We start from the raw sequence: 22351 nt of genomic DNA on the forward strand, positions 1-22351 counted from the left end.
TATAAGGTATTCGGCAAACTATTACAGCTAAGTTATTTTGACAGTAGTGTGTGGGATTTATATTTTGCAAACATTTTTGCTGTAAGTATAAATTTCAGATTTAATGCATTTGTATTATTTTGGGATTTGCTCGTGGAGCCCAAAGAGCTTTGCTGTATTTTAATTATAAGACACTTTGGAGTTTTTGTCTGATCCAGAGAATCAAAATTGTGTTGATGGGAGCCTTTCCAATAAAACTTGGCATTCATTATTAATGCTGCAGTGTCTTCCACTACATTGACTGGCAACCTGTTTTCTTGAACACATTTTTTCTGTAGCTAGTTATTTTTATGTATCTTATGTAAGTCAGTGTCACAAACTGACCTGCCAGGCAAAGCAGATTATCATTCTTCCTTATGATTGTGTATGATGGTAAAATATATAAAGTAGGAGCAAGATGAGGTAATTCAACCCATCAAGCCTGATTCTCCATTCCATATGATCATGGGCAGCACATGACTCAGTGGTTAGCACTGCTGCCTCAAAGTGCCAGGGACTTGTGTTCAATTCCTGCCTTGGCTGACTCTCTGTGTAGAGTTTGCAGGTTCTCCCTATGTCTGTGCAGATTTCCTCTGGTGGTCATCTGATTGTTTTAAGATGCGCAGGTTAGGGTGGATTGGCCATGCTAAATTGCACATAGTGTTCAGGGATGTGCAGGCTAGGTGGATTAGCCATAGAAAATGCAGGGTTTTAGGAATAGGGTATTGAGCATGGGTCTGGGTGGCATGCTGTTTGGAGGGTCAATGTGGACCCGATGGATCGAATGGTCTGCTCCCACACTGTAGGGATTCTATCATTCTATGATCATGGCTGATCTTCTATCTCCACATCAAACTCCTGCTCTCTCCCCATGCTTCTTGACATCTTAGCTTCTAGAAATCTAAATAGCTATTCTTTCTTAAATCTTTTAAATATCTTGACTTCCTTCACCTTCTGCGATAGTGAATTCCATAGTGAATAAATTTCTAATCTCAGTGCAAAATGATGCACTCCACAATTGAGACCATAATCTCTTATATTCAGTCTTTTGTACTCAGTAAAGATTTTAGAATATGTTTTAGCTATACCATACGACTTCTGACAAAATTGAACAAAATTCATTTGTATTACGGTTCTCAAAATATTTCTGTTGTTCTCTTGAAATAGAAGTTGATGAGGTAGACATTCTTTGATTCTGTTTTTGGACTTAAATTGTTCTTGACAGGCAGTGCTCAGTCCAACTCAGAGGCCCAGACCTAGCTCAATATTAACATTTTATGTTCAAACAGCCTGCACCTAATGTGTTCCACAAGCAGCCTTCACACTTAACAGCACGCACATCACCAATCTGTCCTTAGAGGTGAGATGAATTGGGCAATGGAGAATTTAGGAGAAAGTGAGGACTGCAGATGCTGGAGATCAGAGCTTAAACATGTGTTGCTGGAAAAGCACAGCAGGTCAGGCAGCATCCAAGGAGCAGGAGAATTGACGTTTCGGGCATAAGCCCTTCTTCAGGAATGAGGAAGGTGTGCCAAGCAGGCTAAGATAAAAGGTAGGGAGGAGGGACTTGAGGGAGGGGTGTTGAGAATGTGATAGGTGGAAGAAGGTTAAGGTGAGGGTGATAGGCCAGAGAGGGGGTGGGGGCGGAGAGGTCAGGAAGAAGATTGCAGGTCAAGAAGGCGGTGCTGAGTCCAAGGGTTGGGACTGAACTAAAGGTGGGGGGAGGGGAAATGAGGAAGCTGGAGAAATCTGCATTCATCTCTTGTGGTTGGAGGGGTCCTAGACAGAAGATGAGGCGCTCTTCCTTTGCGGTCTTTGAAGAAGGAGGCCATCTGGGTTGTTTGGTATTGGAATTGGTCCTCCTTGGAGCAGCTGCGGCAGAGGCGAAGGAATTGGGAATATGGGATGGCATTTTTACAGGGGGCAGGGTGGGAGGAGGTGTAGTCTAGGTAGCTGTGGGAGTCGGTCGGTTTATAGTAAATGTCCTTGTTGAATCGGTCGCCCGAGATAGAAATGGAGAGGTCTAGGAAGGGGAGGGAGGAATCTGAGACGGTCCAGGTAAATTTGAGGTCAGGGTGGAAAGTGTTAGTAAAGTGGATGAACTGTTCAACCTCCTTGTGGGAGCACGAGGTAGCACTGATACAGTCATCAATATAGCGGAGGAAAAGATTGGGGGGTGGTGCCAGTGGAGCTGTGGAAGATGGACTGTTCCACATATCCGACGAAGAGGCAGGCATAACTGGGGACCTTTGGCTGCTCCTTTGGTTTGGAGGAAGTGGGAGGATTGCAAAGAGAAGTTGTTCAGAGTGAGGACCAGTTGTGGGACTATGGTAGAAATGGGTGTTGCGGGGATGTGGTACTATGGGTAGAAACGGGCGGTGCGGTGGGTAGAAACAGGCAGTGCGGGGTTGTGGGACTATGGTAGAAAGAAATGGCACCTCCCACCACCAAACACCATGACCACACCTCCCACCATCAAACTATCATCCCCCAGACCATCCATAACCTCATCACCTCAGGGGATCTCCCATCCACCGCCTCCAACTTCATGGTCCCACAACCCCGCACTGCCCGTTTCTACCTCCTGCCCAAAATCCACAAACCTGACTGCTTCGGCCGACCCATTGTCCCAGTCTGTTCCTGCCCCACTGAACTCATCTCTGCATACCTCGACACAGTCCTGTCCCCCTTAGCCCAAGAACTCCCCACCTACGTTTGGGACACCACCCACGCCCTCCACCTCCTCCATAATTTTCGCTTCCCCGGCCCCCAACGCCTTATCTTCACCATGGACATCCACTCCTTATACACCTCCATTCCCCATCACGAAGGCCTCAAAGCCCTCCACTTCTTCCTTTCCCACCGTACCAACTAGTACCCTTCCACTGACACCCTCCTTCGACTGACTGAACTGGTCCTTACTCTGAACAACTTCTCTTTCCAATCCTCCCACTTCCTCCAAACCAAAGGAGTAGCCATGGGCACCCGCATGGGCCCTAGCTATGCCTGCCTCTTCGTCGGATATGTGGAACAGTTCATCTTCCGCAGCTCCACTGGCACCATCCCCCACCTTTTCTTCCGCTATATTGATGACTGTATCAGCGCTACCTCGTGCTCCCACGAGGAGGTTGAACAGTTCATCCACTTTACTAACACCTTCCACCCTGACCTCAAATTTACCTGGACCGTCTCAGATTCCTCACTCCCCTTCCTAGACTGCTCCATTTCTATCTCGGGCGACCAACTCAACAAGGACATTTACTATAAACCGACCAACTCCCACAGCTACCTAAATTACACCTCCTCCCACCCTTCCACCTGTAAAAACGCCATCCCATATTCCCAATTCCTTCGCCTCTGCCGCGTTTGCTCCCAGGAGGACCAATTCCAATACCGAACAACCCAGATGGCCTCCTTCTTCAAAGACCACAATTTCCCCTCAGACATGGTTGACGATGCTCTCCACCACATCTCCTCCACTTCTCACTCCTCTGCCCTTGAACCCCACCCCTCCAATCATCAACAGGACAGAACCCCACTGGTCCTCACCTACCACCCCACCAACCTCTAGATGCATCGTATCATCCTTCGTCATTTCCGCCACCTCGAAACCCACCAACAAGGATATATTTCCCTCCCCTCCCCTATCAGCATTCCAGAAAGACCACTCCCTCCGGGATTCCCTCGTCAGGTCCACACCCCTCACCAACCCAACCTCCAATCCAGGCACCTTCCCCTGAAACCGCAAGAAATGCAAAACTTACGCCCACACCTCCCCCCTCACTTCCCTCCAAGGCCCCAAGGGATCCTTCCATATCCGTCATAAATTCACCTGCACTTCCACACACATAATTTACTGCATCCGCTACACCTGATGTGGCCTCCTCTACATTGGAGAGACAGGCCGACTACTTGCGGAACATTTCAGAGACCACCTCTGGGACACCCGCACCAACCACCCCAACTGCCCCATGGCTGAACACTTTAACTCCCCCTCCCACTCTGCCAAGGACATGCAGGTCCTTGCCCTCCTCCATTGCCAGACCATGGCAACATGACGCCTGTAGGAAGAGCGCCTCATCTTCTGCCCAGGAACCCTCCAACCACAAGGGATGAATGCAGATTTCTCCAGCTTCCTCATTTCCCCTCTGCCCATCTTATCTCAGTCCCAATCCGTGGACTCAGCACTGCCTTCTTGACCTGCAATCTTCTTCCCGTCCTCTCCGCCCCCACCCCCTCTTCGGCCTATCACCCTCACCTTAACCTCCTTCCGCCTATCGCATTCCCAATGCCCCTCCCCCAAGTCCCTCCTCCCTAACTTTTATCTTAGCCTGCTTGTCACACCCTCCTCTTTCCTGAAGAGGCGTTCATGCCCGAAATGTTGATTCTCCTGCTCCTTGGATGCTGCCTGATCTGCTGCGCTTTTCCAGCAACACATTTTTCAGCAATGGAGAATTTAGGCAATTTATATGTATTGGTAGTTACATTCAATTTTTCACTGAAGCTAATGTTCTGAAGAAGAGTTATATTTGACATGAAACATTAACGCTGTTTCTCTCTCCACAGATGTTGCCAGACCAGCTGAGTTTCTTCAGCACTTTAAGTTCTTTATTTCAGTTTTCCAGCATGTGCAGTATTTTAGTTATTTGTTTAATTAAATTTCTCACAAGAGTTGCCTACAATATGTACTACAGCCCTTCTCTACAAATGTGAAATACCGTAATGCCTATCTTAGGCCTCATCATGTGACTCAATTTGGTCAGGTTTTTGAAATGCAGGAATTTTGTTCACAAGGTTGAAATCCCACTTGTCCATCGTGTACCCGGAAAATCTGTCTTCATACATGCAAATCTTCACTTTGGTCTTTTTATATTTTATGAATCCAATGCAACTTTTTTCATTAATTTGGAAGTACAATATTAAAATGCAGAAAACAATTACCAAAATAATCTGCATGGACCATAGTTTAAAAAACATATTATGGCACCAGAAAGGAGAATTCCTTCTGGTGGTGACACAGCTTGTGTTGGGAAAAGTAAGTACTGAAATGGTCAGCAAGCATTTCTTCCTCAGGGTGGCATGGTGGCTCAGTGGTTATCACTGCTGCCTCACAGTGCCAGGGACCCGGGTTTGATTCTAGCCTCGGGTGACTGGCTACGCGGAGTTTGCACATTCTCCCTGTGTCTGCATGGGTTTCCAACCGGTGCTCTGGTTTCCTCCCACAGTCCAAAGATGTGCAGGTTAGGTGATTTGCCCATAGTATTCAGGTATGTCTAGTCTAGATATATTCATTAGGTGAATGGGTCTGGGCGGGATACTCATCGGAGGGTTGGTGTGGACCTTTTGGGCAAGTGGCCTGTTTCCATACTGTAGGGATTCTATTCTATTCATATGAGGGAAAATAAATGGAACTGTCTCTGAAATTAGGCATGCAACACGTTTTCACATTGTTTCCATTTTTTGTGCTTATGAGTGGACATTCAAAACACAAGAGCACCAAATCTCTCGAACAATATCTAACAAAGGATTACTGTTTCTTTCTGTCCAGGTATCATCAATCCCAAGGGAAAGACGTACCATATGTTCCACAGTGCCTGAAGGGGCAGTAAATGAAGCGGAAAATCTCCTCGTAAGACAGGTAAAGGTCGGAGTATATATCGGAGGATACTACCATACTGTGTCAATTGCTTGGCAGTATTGAAGACAGCAGATTAGTTTAAATGACATTTGATGAATTGCATGAGCTCCTTCTTGTCCCATGCTCACTCAGTAATGTAAGTCATTTTGAGTTACATTAAAATAGATGCAAGAAAACGTCGTAATTGACTCAGTGATGATGCTTGTTGGCTTTTACTCTTGCTGTTGGACTCATGTCAAACCTCCAATAAAAAAATAACAATCAAATTAGTCTGTAATGCAACAAATCTATCATTCTGTATGATTTTCTTTTCTGTTCACTTTAGGAATTTGTTTTGACAAAATAATTGTGTCAGTGGCATTGGAAAGAATACTAACACAGCAAGTTGACTAAGCTTACCTGCATAGTCCATGCTATTATAGAACTACGCTGTACCGACAGTTTAAAACCATTCATTGTAATTGTTTTAGATGACTGGTTACACTCCAGATCTAATTTCTTCCATGTTAAATAGCTCAAACCACAACTGTAAAGGTAAATTAGCTCTACCACTTTGCTGCTACCTTACAGAATGTAATCAGCGCCTGCCATTGAAACAGAATTTAATTTAACATTAACATAATGAATCTATCAGACCTTATTACCACTTTGACTCAAACGTGGAATTATATGGGAGCCCAGAAATACTGTTGGAGCATAATGGGAAGTTAGTATAATGGAGGTAGGGGAGGGGAAAAAATTGTGACATGCATTCTCATTGCATTCCATGTGGTTTACATGTGTATTGTTGGTTCTCCCACCCTGGGTCCAATTGTACCCCTAAAGGGCCAGTATGGCCTTAGCCTGTCACTGAAACTATTTTACAAGCAGTAGCTGGGCACTGCCACATGAATAGATTGATAAGTATGCCCTGTTGATCAGGCATTCTGTGGCCCATGAATGACTGTACATTGGCAATGGGCTCCCCTACAGAAATATCTCCTTCACCTTTATAAATAAACATCCTTGTATCTTCACCCAGGCCTTTCTGCTTGGCCCCAGCAAACCAATCTCAACCTAACTCCATTCCAGCACTTGTTACCCAATATTTTCTGGCCAGTGGATAGGCCATTGCTGTCCTATAAAACCCTGGTTGGACTGCCTGAAATGGAGGTGCAGACTGTAATCCTCATTGCATTCAAACACATTTGGATTGGTACTTGAATTGCCATAACCTCCTGAGTTATGTATCTAAAGCTGAAAGAAATGACAATACTGGTCAGCTTTTTTCAGTTATATAAACCGGATAGGCCAAATGGGCTTGATATTTATGCCACAATTCTTTCTATTTTTCTAAAACAGCTGAATTCCAAGTGTGAAGTGAGTGTGATCAAGCAGTCAACTGTGTGTGGTGGTCAGCAGACCTTGTAAAATTGAATTCAGTGAGGTTTGGAGGAAAACTCTCCGCTGACTGAGTTACAGAAGTGCAAAGGACATTGGCTGTTCCTGTTAAGAGGCCAGTCATCTCAAGATATTGCTGCAAGGGTTGCTCAGGACATTGTCTAATCCCAAACATTTTGAACTGCTAAATAAATGACTTTTCTTAAGATATCATAGGATTAGAAGTAGGACTGTTTGCTAATAATTGCACAGCATTCAGTTCAACCTGCAACTCCTCAGAAAATGAAGCAATTCATTTCCTTATGCAGCAAAAACTGGATAACATCCAGGCATGGGCTGGTAAGTAGCAAGCTACATTCATGCTACATAAATGCCAAGAATTATCAATCTCCAACAAAAGAGAGTCTGTTTCTCCATGGCATTTAATAGCATTATCATTGTTAAATCCACTCCCCTCACCCTCAATCAAAATTCTGCACAAATATCGTGGCTATAAGAGCAGACTAAACATTCTGTGATGAGTAACTCCTCTCCTGATTTCCAAAGCTCTTCCAAGACCTCAAAGAGTGAGCTAGGAATGTGATGGAATCAGCTGCACTCTCTGGATGAGTGCAGTTCCAGGAATGATCAAAATACCATCCAGGACAAAACAGACCATTGAATCAGCAACCTGTTCATCAGAGACAATTACTTTGCCACTAGTGCACAGTCCGTGCCAAATATAAGATGCTCTGCAGCAGCCCACCAATGCTTTTTCTGCATAATCTCTGAAACTGACCAGCCAAAAGTACAGGACTGCAGGCAAATGAGAATGCCACTAACTCCAAGTTTTTTTTTGCCATTTATTCCTGTTCCCCACTCTTTTTCCCCATACCCTCACAATATTTCTGCTTAAAGGAAAAAGGTCTCAGGGATTTGGGAGAGTGGGACAACTTGGTTTGATAGAGCTCGGCCCAACAGTGGTAGATTGATATGACCTCCTTCTGTCCTGTTCTTTTCCATGAAGTCAAAGACCGTTCTGTTGGGGCAAAATCATAGAGCACCTTCACATGGGTTGTAATTTATAAGAAGGTGATTCGCCATAATGTACTCAAGGTCAGTTGGGACTGAACTATAAATATTGAGCTTTGTCAGTGATTTTTTTTAACAAAGTGGGCTCTGAGTGATTAAAAAGCTAACTAAGCCTCACACTATCAATAACCTATATTCATGATAGTGGTCTTCAAGAAACATAATGGAATTTGAAGACATATTCTCCATAAATAGTCTCTGATTTTCAAAGATTATGATATTCAAGAGTATATAGTACTTTTTCGCATTCCTCTATTTTTCTTGGGCCTGTCACTATAACTATCTCCAGGCCAATTAGCACAAGAGGCATTGTATATCACAAAGTAATTGATGATATTCTTCATATGGTAGAATCATCACTTTCATTCCGTGTGGTTTTGCTATGTATTATGAATGAATTATATCTTTAAAAATATGTGGAGTTTTAACTCTGTTAATAGTTTACCTTCCTTTGTATTTGTTCAACAGGCGATTGGTAATATACCATATCCTTAAGGTAGCACATTTCAATCCTGGAACACAGAGTTGTTGGTATAGTCAGGAAGTGATGGCTGTTTATGTTCTTTGAGAAGGAGTTGATCAAAACAACTTCAGCTGCCTTAACTGGAACTGTGTTCCACTGAACTGATATTCTGAGATAATTGTAAAACATAATAATTCAAACCTTCAGTACTTACCTGATTTTGGATAAATGTAAATACATGCTGTGTTGTTTTGTGTTCGCATTTTAAGCTAATTGACTTGCTTAGATTGTTATCCTCCTCAGCCCTCAGTGTTTTCAGGGCTGGACTATGCCTTCCCTGAATCTTCCTCCAATTGTGAAAATACATTGGCTACTCACTTATTATTTACGACATAATTCAATTTTAAAATGATTTTGGTAATTAGAATATCATATTAAGCCCCTAAGGAAGATGTGGATTTTGGTTGGACAACAGGTTTAAATAAAAGAAAATCTCTCCCGAATTTAACTGGGCCCAAATTCACCAAATTTAGGTTTAGTGGAAGTGGGATGGAAACAAGAGAGTGAGCAGTCATCTACCCCAGTAGACTTGTTGAATAAGTATTAAAATAAAGCTACCTATCTCATGCTGTTTGTCTTCCAGCCTTAATTGGCTGCATTTTCCACTTTTTCCCTTTACGTAATTGGGTCTCACCTACTCACCCGCTCCTCCAGCCACATGCAATTGAAATGCACCCATCTCCTCTCATCCTATCTTCACCTTGCTATGATTGCCACTCCAGCAGAGGAAGCTGATCTTCCTGGCTGCAGTAGATTCTGCAGTGTTCCCTGCTCAACATGGGGCAAACTTCTTAATATGTTCTGGAAGGAGATTCTATTGAAAAAAAAATTCTCACTCAAAGTTAGGGTGAGCCAAGATTTCCTAATGGCAACCATGACTCTGTGTGAATGATTGAAATATGCTCCCTAAAAGATAAGATATATTACCATTTGTTGAACAAATACGAAAGAAAATAAACAGTTCAGAAATTAGAAACAACACATTTTTCAATACCATAATCCATTGGTAGTACACAGCAAGATTGCATTCACAGAGCAGGTTAACACACAAGACATCCCAAAGCACTTTAAGGAGGTATCCTAATTAAAAAAGATGTGAAGACATGATAGGTTCAGAGAATTGATGAAATTAATGTCAAATAAATAAAGGAGATTTTCCAAGGATGAGATAACAGGAACAGAAAATGAGAAAGGGCGTAGAGAGGGAGGGAGAGAGAGAGAGAGAGAGACAGAGAGAGGAATAGAGAGAGAGAGGTCAGAGAATTCGGGGGTGTATTTGCGGGTTGAATGAGGAAGGAAGTAAGGAAGCAGGAGGTGAGCTTGCCAGAGAGATGATCCTGGAAAGGGCTATGAAGATAGATTATGGGGATTGATGGGGAGAAATTTTAAAGTCTGAAGAGTTTAGGATTGGAGAGGTTCACAGGTTAATAATCAAGCGCAGAATGCAGCTTAATGGAAAGACTTTATCTTAGAGATATAAAGAATAACGTACAAACTTGGAATATGAAGTGATGGTGGAGGAAGCAGAATGTAGAGTTTGAGGTCATGGTTAATGAAGAGTGAAAGTCCTGAAGGATGATTTTGGAATGATTTTGTGCTTTTGGCTGAGAAGAGTGAAATATGGTCATGCTTGTCACATTTGAATCAAAGCTGGCAATTGATAACAACGCTAACTTTTTAAAAATTCACTAATGTGGGTGTTACTGGCTGGTCAGCATTTTTGTTGCCCATCCCTAGTTGCCCTTGAGAAAGTGGTGGTAAGCTGCCTTCTTGAACTGCTGCAGTCCACTTGCTGGAGTTGACACAGTGACCTTATGGAGGGAATTTCAGGACTTTGACTCAGTGGCACTGAAGGAACTGCAATATATTTCAATGTCACAATGGTGAGTGGCTTAGAGAGGAACTTACAGGTGGTGGTATTTCTATAAATCTGCTAACCTGGCTGTGGGTTTGGAAAGTGCTATCTAAGGATCTTTGGTGAATTTCTACGGTGCATCTTGTAGGTATTACTGCTCCTGAATGTTGGTGGTGGACAGGGTAGATGTTTGTGGATGTGGCACCAATAAAGCAGGCTGCTTTGTCCTGGATGGTATCAAACTTCTTGAGTGTTGTTGGAGCTGCACCCAACCAGGCAAGTGGGGAGTATTCCAGCACACTTCTGACTTATCCTTGTAGATGGTGGACACGTTTTGGGGAGTCAGGAGACGAGTTACTTGCCACAGTAATCCCAGCCTCTGACCTGCTCTTGTGGTCACTGTGTTTATGTGGTGTGCCAAGTTGGGTTTCTGATAAATGGCAACTCCAGGGATGGTGATAGTGGGGAATTCAGTGATGTTAACACCACTGAATGTCAAGAGCTGTGATTAGCTTGTCTGTTATTGGTGATAGTCATTGCCTGACATTTGTGTGGTGCAAATGTTACTTGCCACTTGTCAGTCCAAACCTCAATATCATTTAGATCTTGTTGCATTTCAACATGCACTGCTTCAATAGTGGAGCAGTTGTGAATGGTGCTAAATATTGTACAATCATTAGCAAACATCCCCATTTCTGACCTTATGATGGAGGGAAACTCATTGAAGAAGCAGCTGAAAGTGGTCGGCCCAGAACACTACCCTGAGGAACTCCTCTGTGTGCGCCATGTACATGCAAGTTTGTGTTACTTTGATTTGAGGATTCATAGATGTCCATAGGTATGCAGGTTGGGTGCATTGGCCATGCTAAATTGGCCTCTAGTGTCCAGGGATGTGCAGTTTGGGTGGATTAGCCACGGTAGATGCGGGCTTATGGGGATGGGGCTGGGGAACTGGGTCTGGATGGGATCCTGTTTGGAGGTTTGGTGCAGACTGTGTCTACACTGTAGGGATTCTATGATTCAAAGATGTAAATTGCGTTAAACAAGTAAAAGAGATGGAGGATGGTGATTTATTTGCTGAACATAAAGATAGCGAAGCTAAAAGGGTTGTTCTCAAGATGAATAGTTTAAAAGATGTGATTGGGTGAGCTTCCATTTGGAACCTCTTCCACGATATGAAATTGACTAGTGTAATTTGTGGGAATGGTGTCAAATCAATGATCAAACTGGTCTTGAAACCGGGGCAAAGGAGTGGGATTTCAGCAATACAACTTGCCAAGGAATAGCTTCCATTTGTTTGGAAAGAAATAATTAATCATTATAGTTACGTTAACCAATCCCCAGGCACGTTACCACACATCGTTAGGTCAGGTGAAACTTAAACATGGACCTTCTGATCCAGAGGTAGTAATGCTACCACTGTACCTGAGAAGCTCTAAACACTAGCCTGGAGTTCTAGGTTACTAGTCCAGTGACATTGCCACTACATCACCAGCTAGGGTTTAGTGAAAGATGGTTTGGTGGGAAGGTCATATGAGGAAAGGCTGAGAGACTTGGGTCTGTTCTCATTGGAAAGAAGAAGGCTAAGAGGGGATTTAATAGAGATGTACAAGATGAACAGAGGATTAGATAGGGTACACAGTGAAAATCTTTTTCCTAGGATAATGACGTCAGTTTGTACGAGGGGACATAACTACAAATTGAGGGGTGATAGATTTAAGACAAATGTCAGAGGCAGGTTCTTTACTCAGAGAGTGATAAGGGCGTGGAATGCCCTACCTGCCAATGTAGTCAACTCAGCCACATTAGGGAGATTTAAACAACTTGGATAAGCACGTGGATGATGATGGGATAGTGTAGGGGGATGAGCTGAGAATAGTTCACAGGTCGGTGCAGTATCAAGGGCCGAAGGGCCTGTTCTGCGCTGTATTGTTCTATGTATGTAGTTCAGGCCATTTAACCATCGTCTGTCAGGCTAAAAGACCATGTTTTCGTTTCACATGATAAATGTTGAGTAGACATGAAGTTGAACTATCACGAAAAACAAATGCTCATAACCTCGTCAGTTTTGGGAATTTGTTACAGTTGTTTGAAAGAAAGCAAGCCGAGGCCAAATTAAACCATATTTTATTAGCCAGAAATGACAAACACGGATCAAGACAACATCTGAAGTTCATCTACTCTCATGGGCTATTTTTCATTGTGAAGTGTTTGCCTTTTGGGGACAAAATATGAAGTACATGAGGAAACAGGAGCTTTGTCAATGACGATTCACATATCAGCTGTTTACAAAGTAACAGGAACATCTAAAACTTAGGGTTAACATCAATTTTTCACAGACCATTACATTGTGTAAGGGTAATAGCTAAATTATTTTCCTTTAGCCATCAGTATTATTTAGCTCAGAAATTGATTGAAATGATAACTGTCTTCCTTGGCTGATGCACAACAGATGTTTTGAATATGCATTGCAATAGAGTATCAAACTCAAATGCAATTTTGTAGCAGGACATAGGAGCGCATAGTTCCTTTTAAAATTCAGCACATAAATACTTTCTGATAAACCTGTTCGGAGATGTTATTATAAACCTTTGGAGCAGTTGGGACTTGAACTCAGGCCTCCTGGTTGAGAGGCAAGGATGCTCCCACTGCACCACAAGGTCTCTAAAACTCAGTACATGTGATGAGATGAGAGTCACCTCTTGATGTCGGCTGTGAGTCCTTCAATTGAAACAATTTTGTTTTTCTTGATAACTCTCTGTGGGTGCAGGTGCATAACATAAAACCGCCAAAACTTCCACAAGTTAACAGTAGATTTCAGATAGGATCCTTTGGTATTTTTGAAAAACAATTGAAGGATAATGAATGTACTCATATAAAACTTTAGTTAACTCCAAGCTACATGGCCACATGATTACAACAAAAATGAACAAACGTACCCACAACCACAACAAAACTGAACAACATTCAAAACAATTTTGACTAATGGCCTGACAGACTTTATGAGTGTTCATATGGATTGATGTAAGTTATATACTTTAAAACAGGAAACATAAAACCACAAAAAGGCATAAAATCCGCAAGTAAATGCAGTTAGAAATGTGAATAAACAATTTTTAGGTATGATTATTTATTGTTCTGTGTCAACATTGAGGCAACTTGATCAATTTTGTTCACTTCAAGATGTTGATTTGATTGAAAGTCAAAGAAAATATAGTCTTACTTAAATAAATTAGATCATTATCTACTATTTCCAATCTGTTACTTTTAAAAGAGTATTGGTGTCTTGTAAGGAATTTAGAGTAACAGCAAGAATGATGACAAGTTTCAGATTGTAAGATTTTTACTTGTCAGAAAAAAGATGAGATATTCAGAAGAAAATTGGTAGTACAAACAAAAACAGACTATTTGTATTAACACAAGTGCAGAAATAACGGTGGTAAATACATTGTTTTATGTCATGACCATATAAGACACAGACTATGAAATCTCTTTGATTAATTTAAAAACTTTCGACTTTGGTTTGAGAGAACCCAATTGAAAATGAGCTGGGACACTTTTTAAGATGGCCACTAAAGTCACCTGAACTGAAACCAAGCTGTCAACATTAAAAAGAAACATCCAAATAACATGGTCAAAGCTGGCTACCACTTGCCTGAAAAGGATAATTATCTAAGTAAATATATTCCAGATGATGAATTTTACTCTTACACTCATACATTTGCATGTCTTGGGGTGAGATATCCTGATTACAGGTACTTCTTGAACAAAGAACATGCTCTGAATCTTGTTATTGCAAAGCGAAGGATTTAAACATTTGTATCTATAACTGAGGAACTCTGACAACAGATTAGCAAAACGTTCAAAAATGGAGTGTCCTCATTATTGGCCAATAGCAAGGATTCACAAATGAAAATCTCCCCTTTTATGAGAAGCTATGATGACAAACTTGTGGTTGTACTACAGAAATCAGTAACTTCAAGAAGAATAACTCCTTTCAGAATGTAACATCACCCCTTTCTCACTATGCAAATCTCAAGCTAGGTAAAAACAAGGACTGCAGATGCTGGAAACCAGATTCTAGATTAGAGTGGTGCTGGAAAAGCACAGCAGTTCAGGCAGCATCCGAGGAGCAGGAAAATCAACGTTTCAGGCAAAAGCCCTTCATCAAGAATAGAGGCAGAGTGCCTGCAGCGTGGAGAGATAAATGAGAGGAGATTGGGGGTGGGGAGAAAGTAGCATAGAGTACAGTAGGTGAATGGGGATGGGGATGGGGATGGAGGTGATAGGTCAGGGAGGAGGGTGGGGGAAGGTAGCAAAGAGTACAATGAGTGAATGGGGGGTGGGAATGAAGTTGATAGATCAGAGAGGAGGGTGGAGTAGATAGGTGGAAAGGAAGATAGGCAGGTAGGACAAGTCATGGGGACAGTGCTGAGCTGGAAGTTTGGAACTGGGGTGAGGTGGGGGAAGGGGAAATGAGGAAACTGGTGAAGTCCACATTGATGCCCTGGGGTTGAAGTGTTCTGAGGCGGAAGATGAGGCGTTCTTCCTCCAGGCGTCAGGTGGTGAGGGAGTGGCGGTGAAGGAGGCCCAGGACCTCCATGTCCTCGGCTGAGGGGGAGGAGGAGTTGAAATGTTGGGCCGCAGGGTGGTGGGGTTGATTGATGCGGGTGTCCCAGAGATGTTCCCTAAAGCGCTCTGCTAGGAGGCGTCCAATCTCCCCAATTGGCGGAGACTGCATCGGGAGCAACGGACACAATAAATGATATTGGTGAATTGCAGGTAAAACTTTGATAGATATGGACGGCTCCTTTGGAGCCTTGGATGGAGGTGAGGGAGGAGGTGTGGGCACAGGTTTTGCATTTCTTGCGGTGGCAGGGGAAGGTGCCAGGAGGGGAGGGTCGGTTGTTGGGGGGCGTGGACCTGACCAAGTAGTCACAGAGGGAGTGGTCTTTGCAGAAGGCGGAAAGGGGTGGGGAGAGAAATATATCCCTGGTGGTGGGGTCCGTTTGGAAATGTCATCAGATGTTATGGTTTATGTGAAGGTTGGTTGGGTGGAAGGTGAGCACTAGGGGGGTTCTGTTCTTGTTATGTTTGGAGGGGTGGGGTCTGAGGGCAGAGGTGCAGGATGTGGACGAGATGCGTTGGAGGGCACCTTTAACCACGGAGGAAGGGAAATTTCAGTCTCTAAAGAAGGAGGCCATCTGGTGTGTTCTCTGATGGAACTGATCCTCCTGGGAGCAGATATGGCAGAGGCGGAGGAATTGGGAATACGGGATGGCATTTTTGCAGGAGGTAGGGTGGGAAGAGGTGTAATCCAGGTAGCTGTGGGAGTCAGTGGGTTTGTAAAAAATGTTGGTGTCAAGCTGAGACTCTATTCCATTTACAAATTGGAATGCACTCACAGAGAAAGAGGAGCTTCAAGGTCTATAGCATCTACTCAGGGAAAGGGGTTGATTGCAGTTAAAGAGACTGCCTCCACTTTATCCACAGTCAGCACCAAGGACTTCAACATCAACATTGAAACATATAATTCTTCCACAATCTTTTCTTTAACTTCCACCTCCCCTCCACCCACAATTGTTCTGTTAGCTTGAATGCTAACATGTGTGTGATGGAATTTAAGGCTAGATTTTACCTTTTTAATGATTGTCATACCTTATTATGAGTAAGTTTACAGCGAAACTACTCAATTTGTTTGTGTAAGGACTACATGTATTTTATTTGAAAAAATAAATTGCAAAATGGAAGTGTGGACAGTTGTGCTGCAGGAACCAATTGTTCATTTTCATAATTTGATGCAAAAGTGAAATTGTGATGTCATTCATTGATTACCCAAGAGTACATAACTTTTGCTGCAACTGTATTTGATATTTTGGAGTTACATACCGGCAGCAGGTGTCTTTAAAAATAAAATTGGCCAGCAATAGCTTTAGGATTGGTTCTAAGTAGCAGTTTGTCACAGAACTGAGAGGAAAGAGAGCATTTATGCTCTCAGATCTCCAGAGGCTCCAAGCAAGGCTAGAATGCCCTCTTTCCCCCCCTTTGAGTGAAAAGGAATAACATTCAAAGACTCTGCATTGATGAAACCTGGTGTGAATTTGTTTTATTTTAGATAGTGGTCACAGTTGGACACCAACCAACATAGAGATTAAATTGGTCGTGTTTTAAAATTGTGCTGACTTGTCAAATAGTAGGGCTTGATTTCTTATTCACTTCCCATGAGAATCATGACAATTAATTCAGGAGATCTGTCTGGTTTGTTTCTCCATAGCTTTGTGCACAATCAAGTAGATCTTAAATTGAAAAAGTGTATCCTTATAAAAATTCAGAGATGTAAAAGGAGTTAAAAGAGAGGAATGTATTCACCTCTCTATACTTGGTTGTTAAACTTAAAATCTCCTGAAGAGGCTTGCTTTATAAAGTTAATGTTTTGAATCCACTGACCTTTCATCTATGTTCTGAAGAAGGGTCACTGGACTCAAAATGTTAACACTGTTTATCTCTCCTCAGATACAGCCAGACCTGTTGAGTTTCTCCAGCAAATTCCGTTTTTGTTTCAAGTTCTGTTTAAGGGTGTTTTTCAAATTACTGTCTGGGTATAAAATTGGGGAATACACCAATCACAACCTTTTAAAGAAAGTACCTGATTTTCATTTCCATTGAAATAACGGGACATTAACATCAGATTCTACAATGTGCAAAAAAAAAACCAATGGGAGGAACCTTCCCAGCCCCTGAACGATATGGGTTATGGCGAAAAATTTGGGGAAATTGGGTGAGATGTCCAGGAAAGCCCTTGTTGGCATTGAGATCAAAACATCCCATTTTCTAATCAAGTGTTTGACAACGAGAAAAGATTCTCAAAAGATAATCTAACATAGATTATCACGTGTTATTTAAATTAATTATTGCTTAATCCTGCTTCATGAATATGCAGTCTCCTATTTTATCACCTGCCTGATAGAAACTAGACACTGAGAATTTCTGACATGGAAGTCTAAGCAATTACTTGGCTACTCCCATTCATCATGCACTCCTCTGTACGTTCACATTGCACACAGGCATCAACCTCTCGGCACTTTCTGTGGGCAATGACTGTACACATCTTACATCTACGGGCATTTGCATTCAATATGTACCAGCCTTGCCACATCATCAAGTCACATCTCCGATCTACAGGTCATTCTGCTAGAACGTGCATTTTGTTAATGCAAATTCACTATAATGCAATTGATGATTTGGGGACACTATTTCTAAAGTGCAAACTTTTAAAGCATGTATTGGTTATAACACAATTCTGGCTCCATTAGTTTAAATGGAGTGTTGCACGATTTTCTTATATCACAGGATTGCCTGAGAATGGAACTATCATGTTATAGCAGAACCGACTGTATTCATAATACATTTCTGCGTTTTGTGCACACTGGTACCTTTCATTGTTGTTATAGGTTGCTGTATGACACTATACAATATCAGTGTTACTTCAATATCATGTGTTAGCTACATATATGCTGAAAACAATGCATGTTGTCAAGCAATCAGCCCTGTCTGAAAGTCCAAGGAGGGGAACCCTGGCGCAGCCAATCAAGGACAATAATGGATCTGAATCCAAGGACTTTGGCATGAATGGTAAGCCACTCAGGGCAATCAGGCTTAGGGGGTCTGTATCTCTATAGGCTGGGAAATGGATTACACTCAATCCTCTAAGTCCTGTGCAGCTAATGTAGGGCATCACAGGAAGACAGTTGGGGAGCTGTACAGGTATCTGTTATGGAACTGGTCGCTCATTGTTTGGGACTGTCACTCAATGGGTGGGCCATGATCAGTCCTTGGAAACTAAACACTGAAAGTAAACTGGGGGTTGTGTTATCAGGTCCCACGGCTGTGGGAAGAACATTAGGGAATTTAATTGTGGGGATTGAAGATAGAATGCTGGGATGAACAGCAGATTGTAATTGTGAAGGAGGGACAACTCATAAAGGAAGTTCATAAAGGAGGGAGCAACAAAGTGGAATGGATTTTCCCCTTATCCGCTGTGTCAATGGGCAAGTAAATTCAACTGTGCACAGCAGCTCTAGAGTACCAGTACTTGACTGGGTGCACAACAGTCTTTTACAGATGGCACCAATGACAGCGGTCCTAGGATATCCCAGCAGTGGCAAATACTTCCCTTACGGTAAGTTTGGCTAGCATTAGATGAGAGGAATGCTAATGAGACATGGTACCCCCTTGTTAATGAGGCGAGTTTGGGACACGAGCACACGAACATTTGCTAGCAGTGGAGATAAACTGTTCATGAAACTCATTGAAAATTTCACTGAGCCGACTTCTGGTTCAGTTCAGCCTCTGTTTTATACATACATTAGTGCCACAAATCATCCATTTGAGATTTGTAGAGAATTGATGTTTGGCCCTCATTGGTACAAAACTGGCAAACTGCAGGTGGCTATTGACATGCCTTTGCATTTCTTGGATTGGAATCCTGAAAACTTCCAAGTGAAGTGAATGGGAGCAGTTCATGTTTGTTATGGTGAGAACCATGGCATTTCTATGGAGCTAGGAGAAGCTATTTCTTGTTCAACTTAAAACTAAACAAAAAAAAACTGATCACCAGTAGCCTCCAAGACCCTCCTCCTAGGGGTCAGTGTCTGAACTACTGTAGAATGAGAAAAACTAACTGATGCTTGCACCATATCTGCTCAACACAGTTTATGCTGAATTTGGCATCAAGGTCATCAAAACCATTTGGACACTTTATTGCACATTCAACCAACTGCCCAGTTGCATACTGTAAGCCACTCCACATCAGGAATGGAGGAAATACACAGGCTGTACTTGCAAATTTGACTTCCCTCAATCCCATCAATTCTATTTATTTGCTCACAAAATGAGCATGTTGGCAACTTTGACATAATGTCAATCAAGCCTTTTAAAAGCTTTATATATTCCAACACAACATGCTAATTTATCAGTCTGAATTACGAGAAGCAGTTTTAAATTACTTTGTCAGAAATAATGACTACAGCAGTGAGCTAGACTCCTCATTTAATTTAATGGAACTGGAAGGAAAAGCAGCTAATTTTAATTTCTAATATTCACAACTGCAAAAATGGGCTTTTCCATGAGTCATTAAGAGTTCCTCTTTTATACTTTCACTCTGAATAAAAGAATCTTTGGGTTTTTAGTCTGGGTTTTCCCTTGAGGCGGGAATCAGAAGTCAGGCCAATTCCTGACTCCACACCTGGACCTTCATGGTGACCAAATCCTCCATCCTCCAAGCTCTCCCCCAACTGGATTTTCACCAGAGTTTGTGATGGCTGGAATTGATGAAACTGGCTCCCAGTGCAGGCAAGAGATAGGAATGGAGATAGGCAGATTTGGCTGTGGAAAGCTAAAAATACCCATGTTGTTTGCTGGTTCTTTCAATGAGGCAAAGAGAGGATATGTGATAACCTTGACAAATAGGGTTAAGGATATTTCAAAGAGACTGTACAAGTACATTAAGAACAAGAGAACAACTAGAGAGAGAGAGAGAGAGAGAGTAGGGCTCCTTAAAGATCAAAGAGGTCGTCATTGTGTTGAAACTCAGGAGATGGGGAGATATTAATTGAACATTTTGCATCTGATTTTACTTGGAGAAAGAAATGGGGGCATAAGAACTCAGGGAAAGAAATATTGATGCTTTGAAAACAGTACAGAAGAGGAAGTTTTGGAAGTCTCAGAAAATATAAAGATGGATAAATCTCCAGGACCTGATCTAGTGTATCCCAGGACATTGTGGGAAGTTAGGGTGGAAATTGCATGGTCCCTTGCAGAAATATTTGCATCATTTATAAATATGGGTGAGGTGTTGAATGACTAGACAATGGTGAATGTTGTGCCTTTGTTTAAGAAGGGATGTAAGGAGAGGCCTTGAAATGATAGACCAGTGAGTCTGACTTTGGTGGGGGTAGGTTATTGGATGTGATTCTGAAAGATAGGATTTATATGCATTCAGAGAGGCAAGGAATGATTTGGGATAGTCAGCATGGTTTTGTGCGAGGGAAATTGTATCTCACAAACTTGCTTGAGTTTTTGGGGGAAGTAAACAAGAAGACTGATGATGGCAGAGCGGTAGACATTTACTTGGACTTTAGTAAAGCCTTTGACAAAGTTCCACATGATAGACTAAATGGCAAAGTTAGATCACATGGGATTCAGGGTGATCTTGCAAATTGAATACATAATTGGCTTAATGGAGACAGGGAGTGATGGTGGATTGTTTTTTGGACTGGCGGCCTGTGATTAGCAGTGTCCCACAGGGATCAGTACTGGGTCCACTTTTGTTTGTCATTTATATAAATAATTTAAAAGAGAATATAGAAAGCATGGTTAGTAAGTTAGTGGGTGTCACTAAGATTGATGGTATAGTGGACAGTGATAAAAGTTAAGATTACGAAGAGATTTTGATAAATTGGGTCAATGAGCCAAACGTGGTAGGTTGAGTTTAATTTGGATAAATGGAACATTTGCATTTTGATAAAAGAATCATTGGCAAGACGTATACAATTAAAAGTAGGGCCTTGGACAGTGTTGTAGAACAGAGAGATCAAGGGGTTCAGGTATATAATTCTTTGAAGTTTGCATCACAAAAAGATAGTGTGGTTAAGAAGGTGTTTAGCATGCTTGCCTTCATTGCTCAGACCTTGAGTATAGGATTTGGACATCATGTTGAAGCTGTACAAGACGATGTTAAGGCCTCTCCTGGAATACTGTGTCCAGTTCTGGTCTCCTTGTTATAGGAAGGATATTACTAAGCTGGAGAGGGTTCAGAAGTGATTTAGCAGGATATTGCTGGAAATGGAGGGTTTGAGGTTTATAAGGAGAGGCAAGATAGGCTGAGACGTTTTTCACTGGAATGTAGAATGTTCAGAGTTGACCTTGTAAAATCATGTGGGGTATAGATAAGATAAATGGCAGGTGTCTTTTACCTATGGTGGGATATTTCAAGACAAGGAGGCATATTTTTAAGGTGAGAGGAGAAAGATTTAAAAAAAAACATGAACAGCAATTTTTTTACACAGGGAGTGGTTCGTATCTGGAATGAACTTCCAGAGGAAGTGGTGGATGTAAGTACAGTTATATGGATGTAGGCGCAATTGCAACATTTAAAAGAAGTTTGGATAAATACATGAATAAGAAATGTTTGGAGAGATATGGGCCAAGCACAGGCAAATGGGACTAGTTTAGTTTGGGATTATGGTCAGCACGGACTGGTTGGACTGAAGGGTCTGTTTCTGTGCTGTATGACTCTCTGACTCTGAATCTGAGGACCCGTACTTCCACCCACTCCCATACACCTTGTACTACTCTTCATGTTCCTTTAGCTTCATGCCCACTTACCCATCCTCCATGCTACCTCACCCCACCCATTCACATTTACCCACCTTCTTATTCCTTCTCAACCCCAGGGCCATTGTAAGGCCTAGCCAAGGGAGGTCATACTCAAAGCTTTAAAACACAAGCTGTACTTAGTGTGGAATATTATGAAGCTTATTTCCCTTTTTGAGCATGAATACTGACAGGTTTCACAAGGTGCTCAATGAACGTCATCTCACTTGATTTGCGGATTCATGCTTTATCTCAAAAGGACATATTCCAATTTAAATGTGTCACTATCCAAGGTCTGAAGTTAGCCCCAAGGTATTTCCCAACTTGAATGAGTTATTCTGAAACCAAGAAAGTGATTATCTCAAGCCTCAAATGTCTCTAAACAATAATTCAGTTTGTGGTTAATCAACTTAGCCCAACACCATGTTTATTATAAGGGACTCTGAGAAAATTTTTAATTTTTCAATTGCAAAATTAAAAATATCTTTTCTTC

General features: G+C 42.1%; 1 protein-coding gene across 4 annotated transcripts in view; it reads left to right on the forward strand.

The window, feature by feature from the left end:
• Window positions 1-22351, forward strand: part of dock10 (dedicator of cytokinesis 10) — a 341361-nt gene that overhangs the window by 138687 nt on the left and 180323 nt on the right. For all 4 annotated transcript variants that reach the window (XM_060834855.1, XM_060834853.1, XM_060834857.1 and 1 more), the window contains exon 3: window positions 5567-5656. In XM_060834855.1, coding sequence (XP_060690838.1) covers window positions 5567-5656 — 90 coding nt within the window. The remainder of the gene's footprint in view (window positions 1-5566; window positions 5657-22351) is intronic.

Source organism: Hemiscyllium ocellatum, chromosome 13 (genome assembly GCF_020745735.1).
Source record: "Hemiscyllium ocellatum isolate sHemOce1 chromosome 13, sHemOce1.pat.X.cur, whole genome shotgun sequence".
Classification (NCBI taxonomy): Eukaryota; Metazoa; Chordata; class Chondrichthyes; order Orectolobiformes; family Hemiscylliidae; genus Hemiscyllium; species Hemiscyllium ocellatum.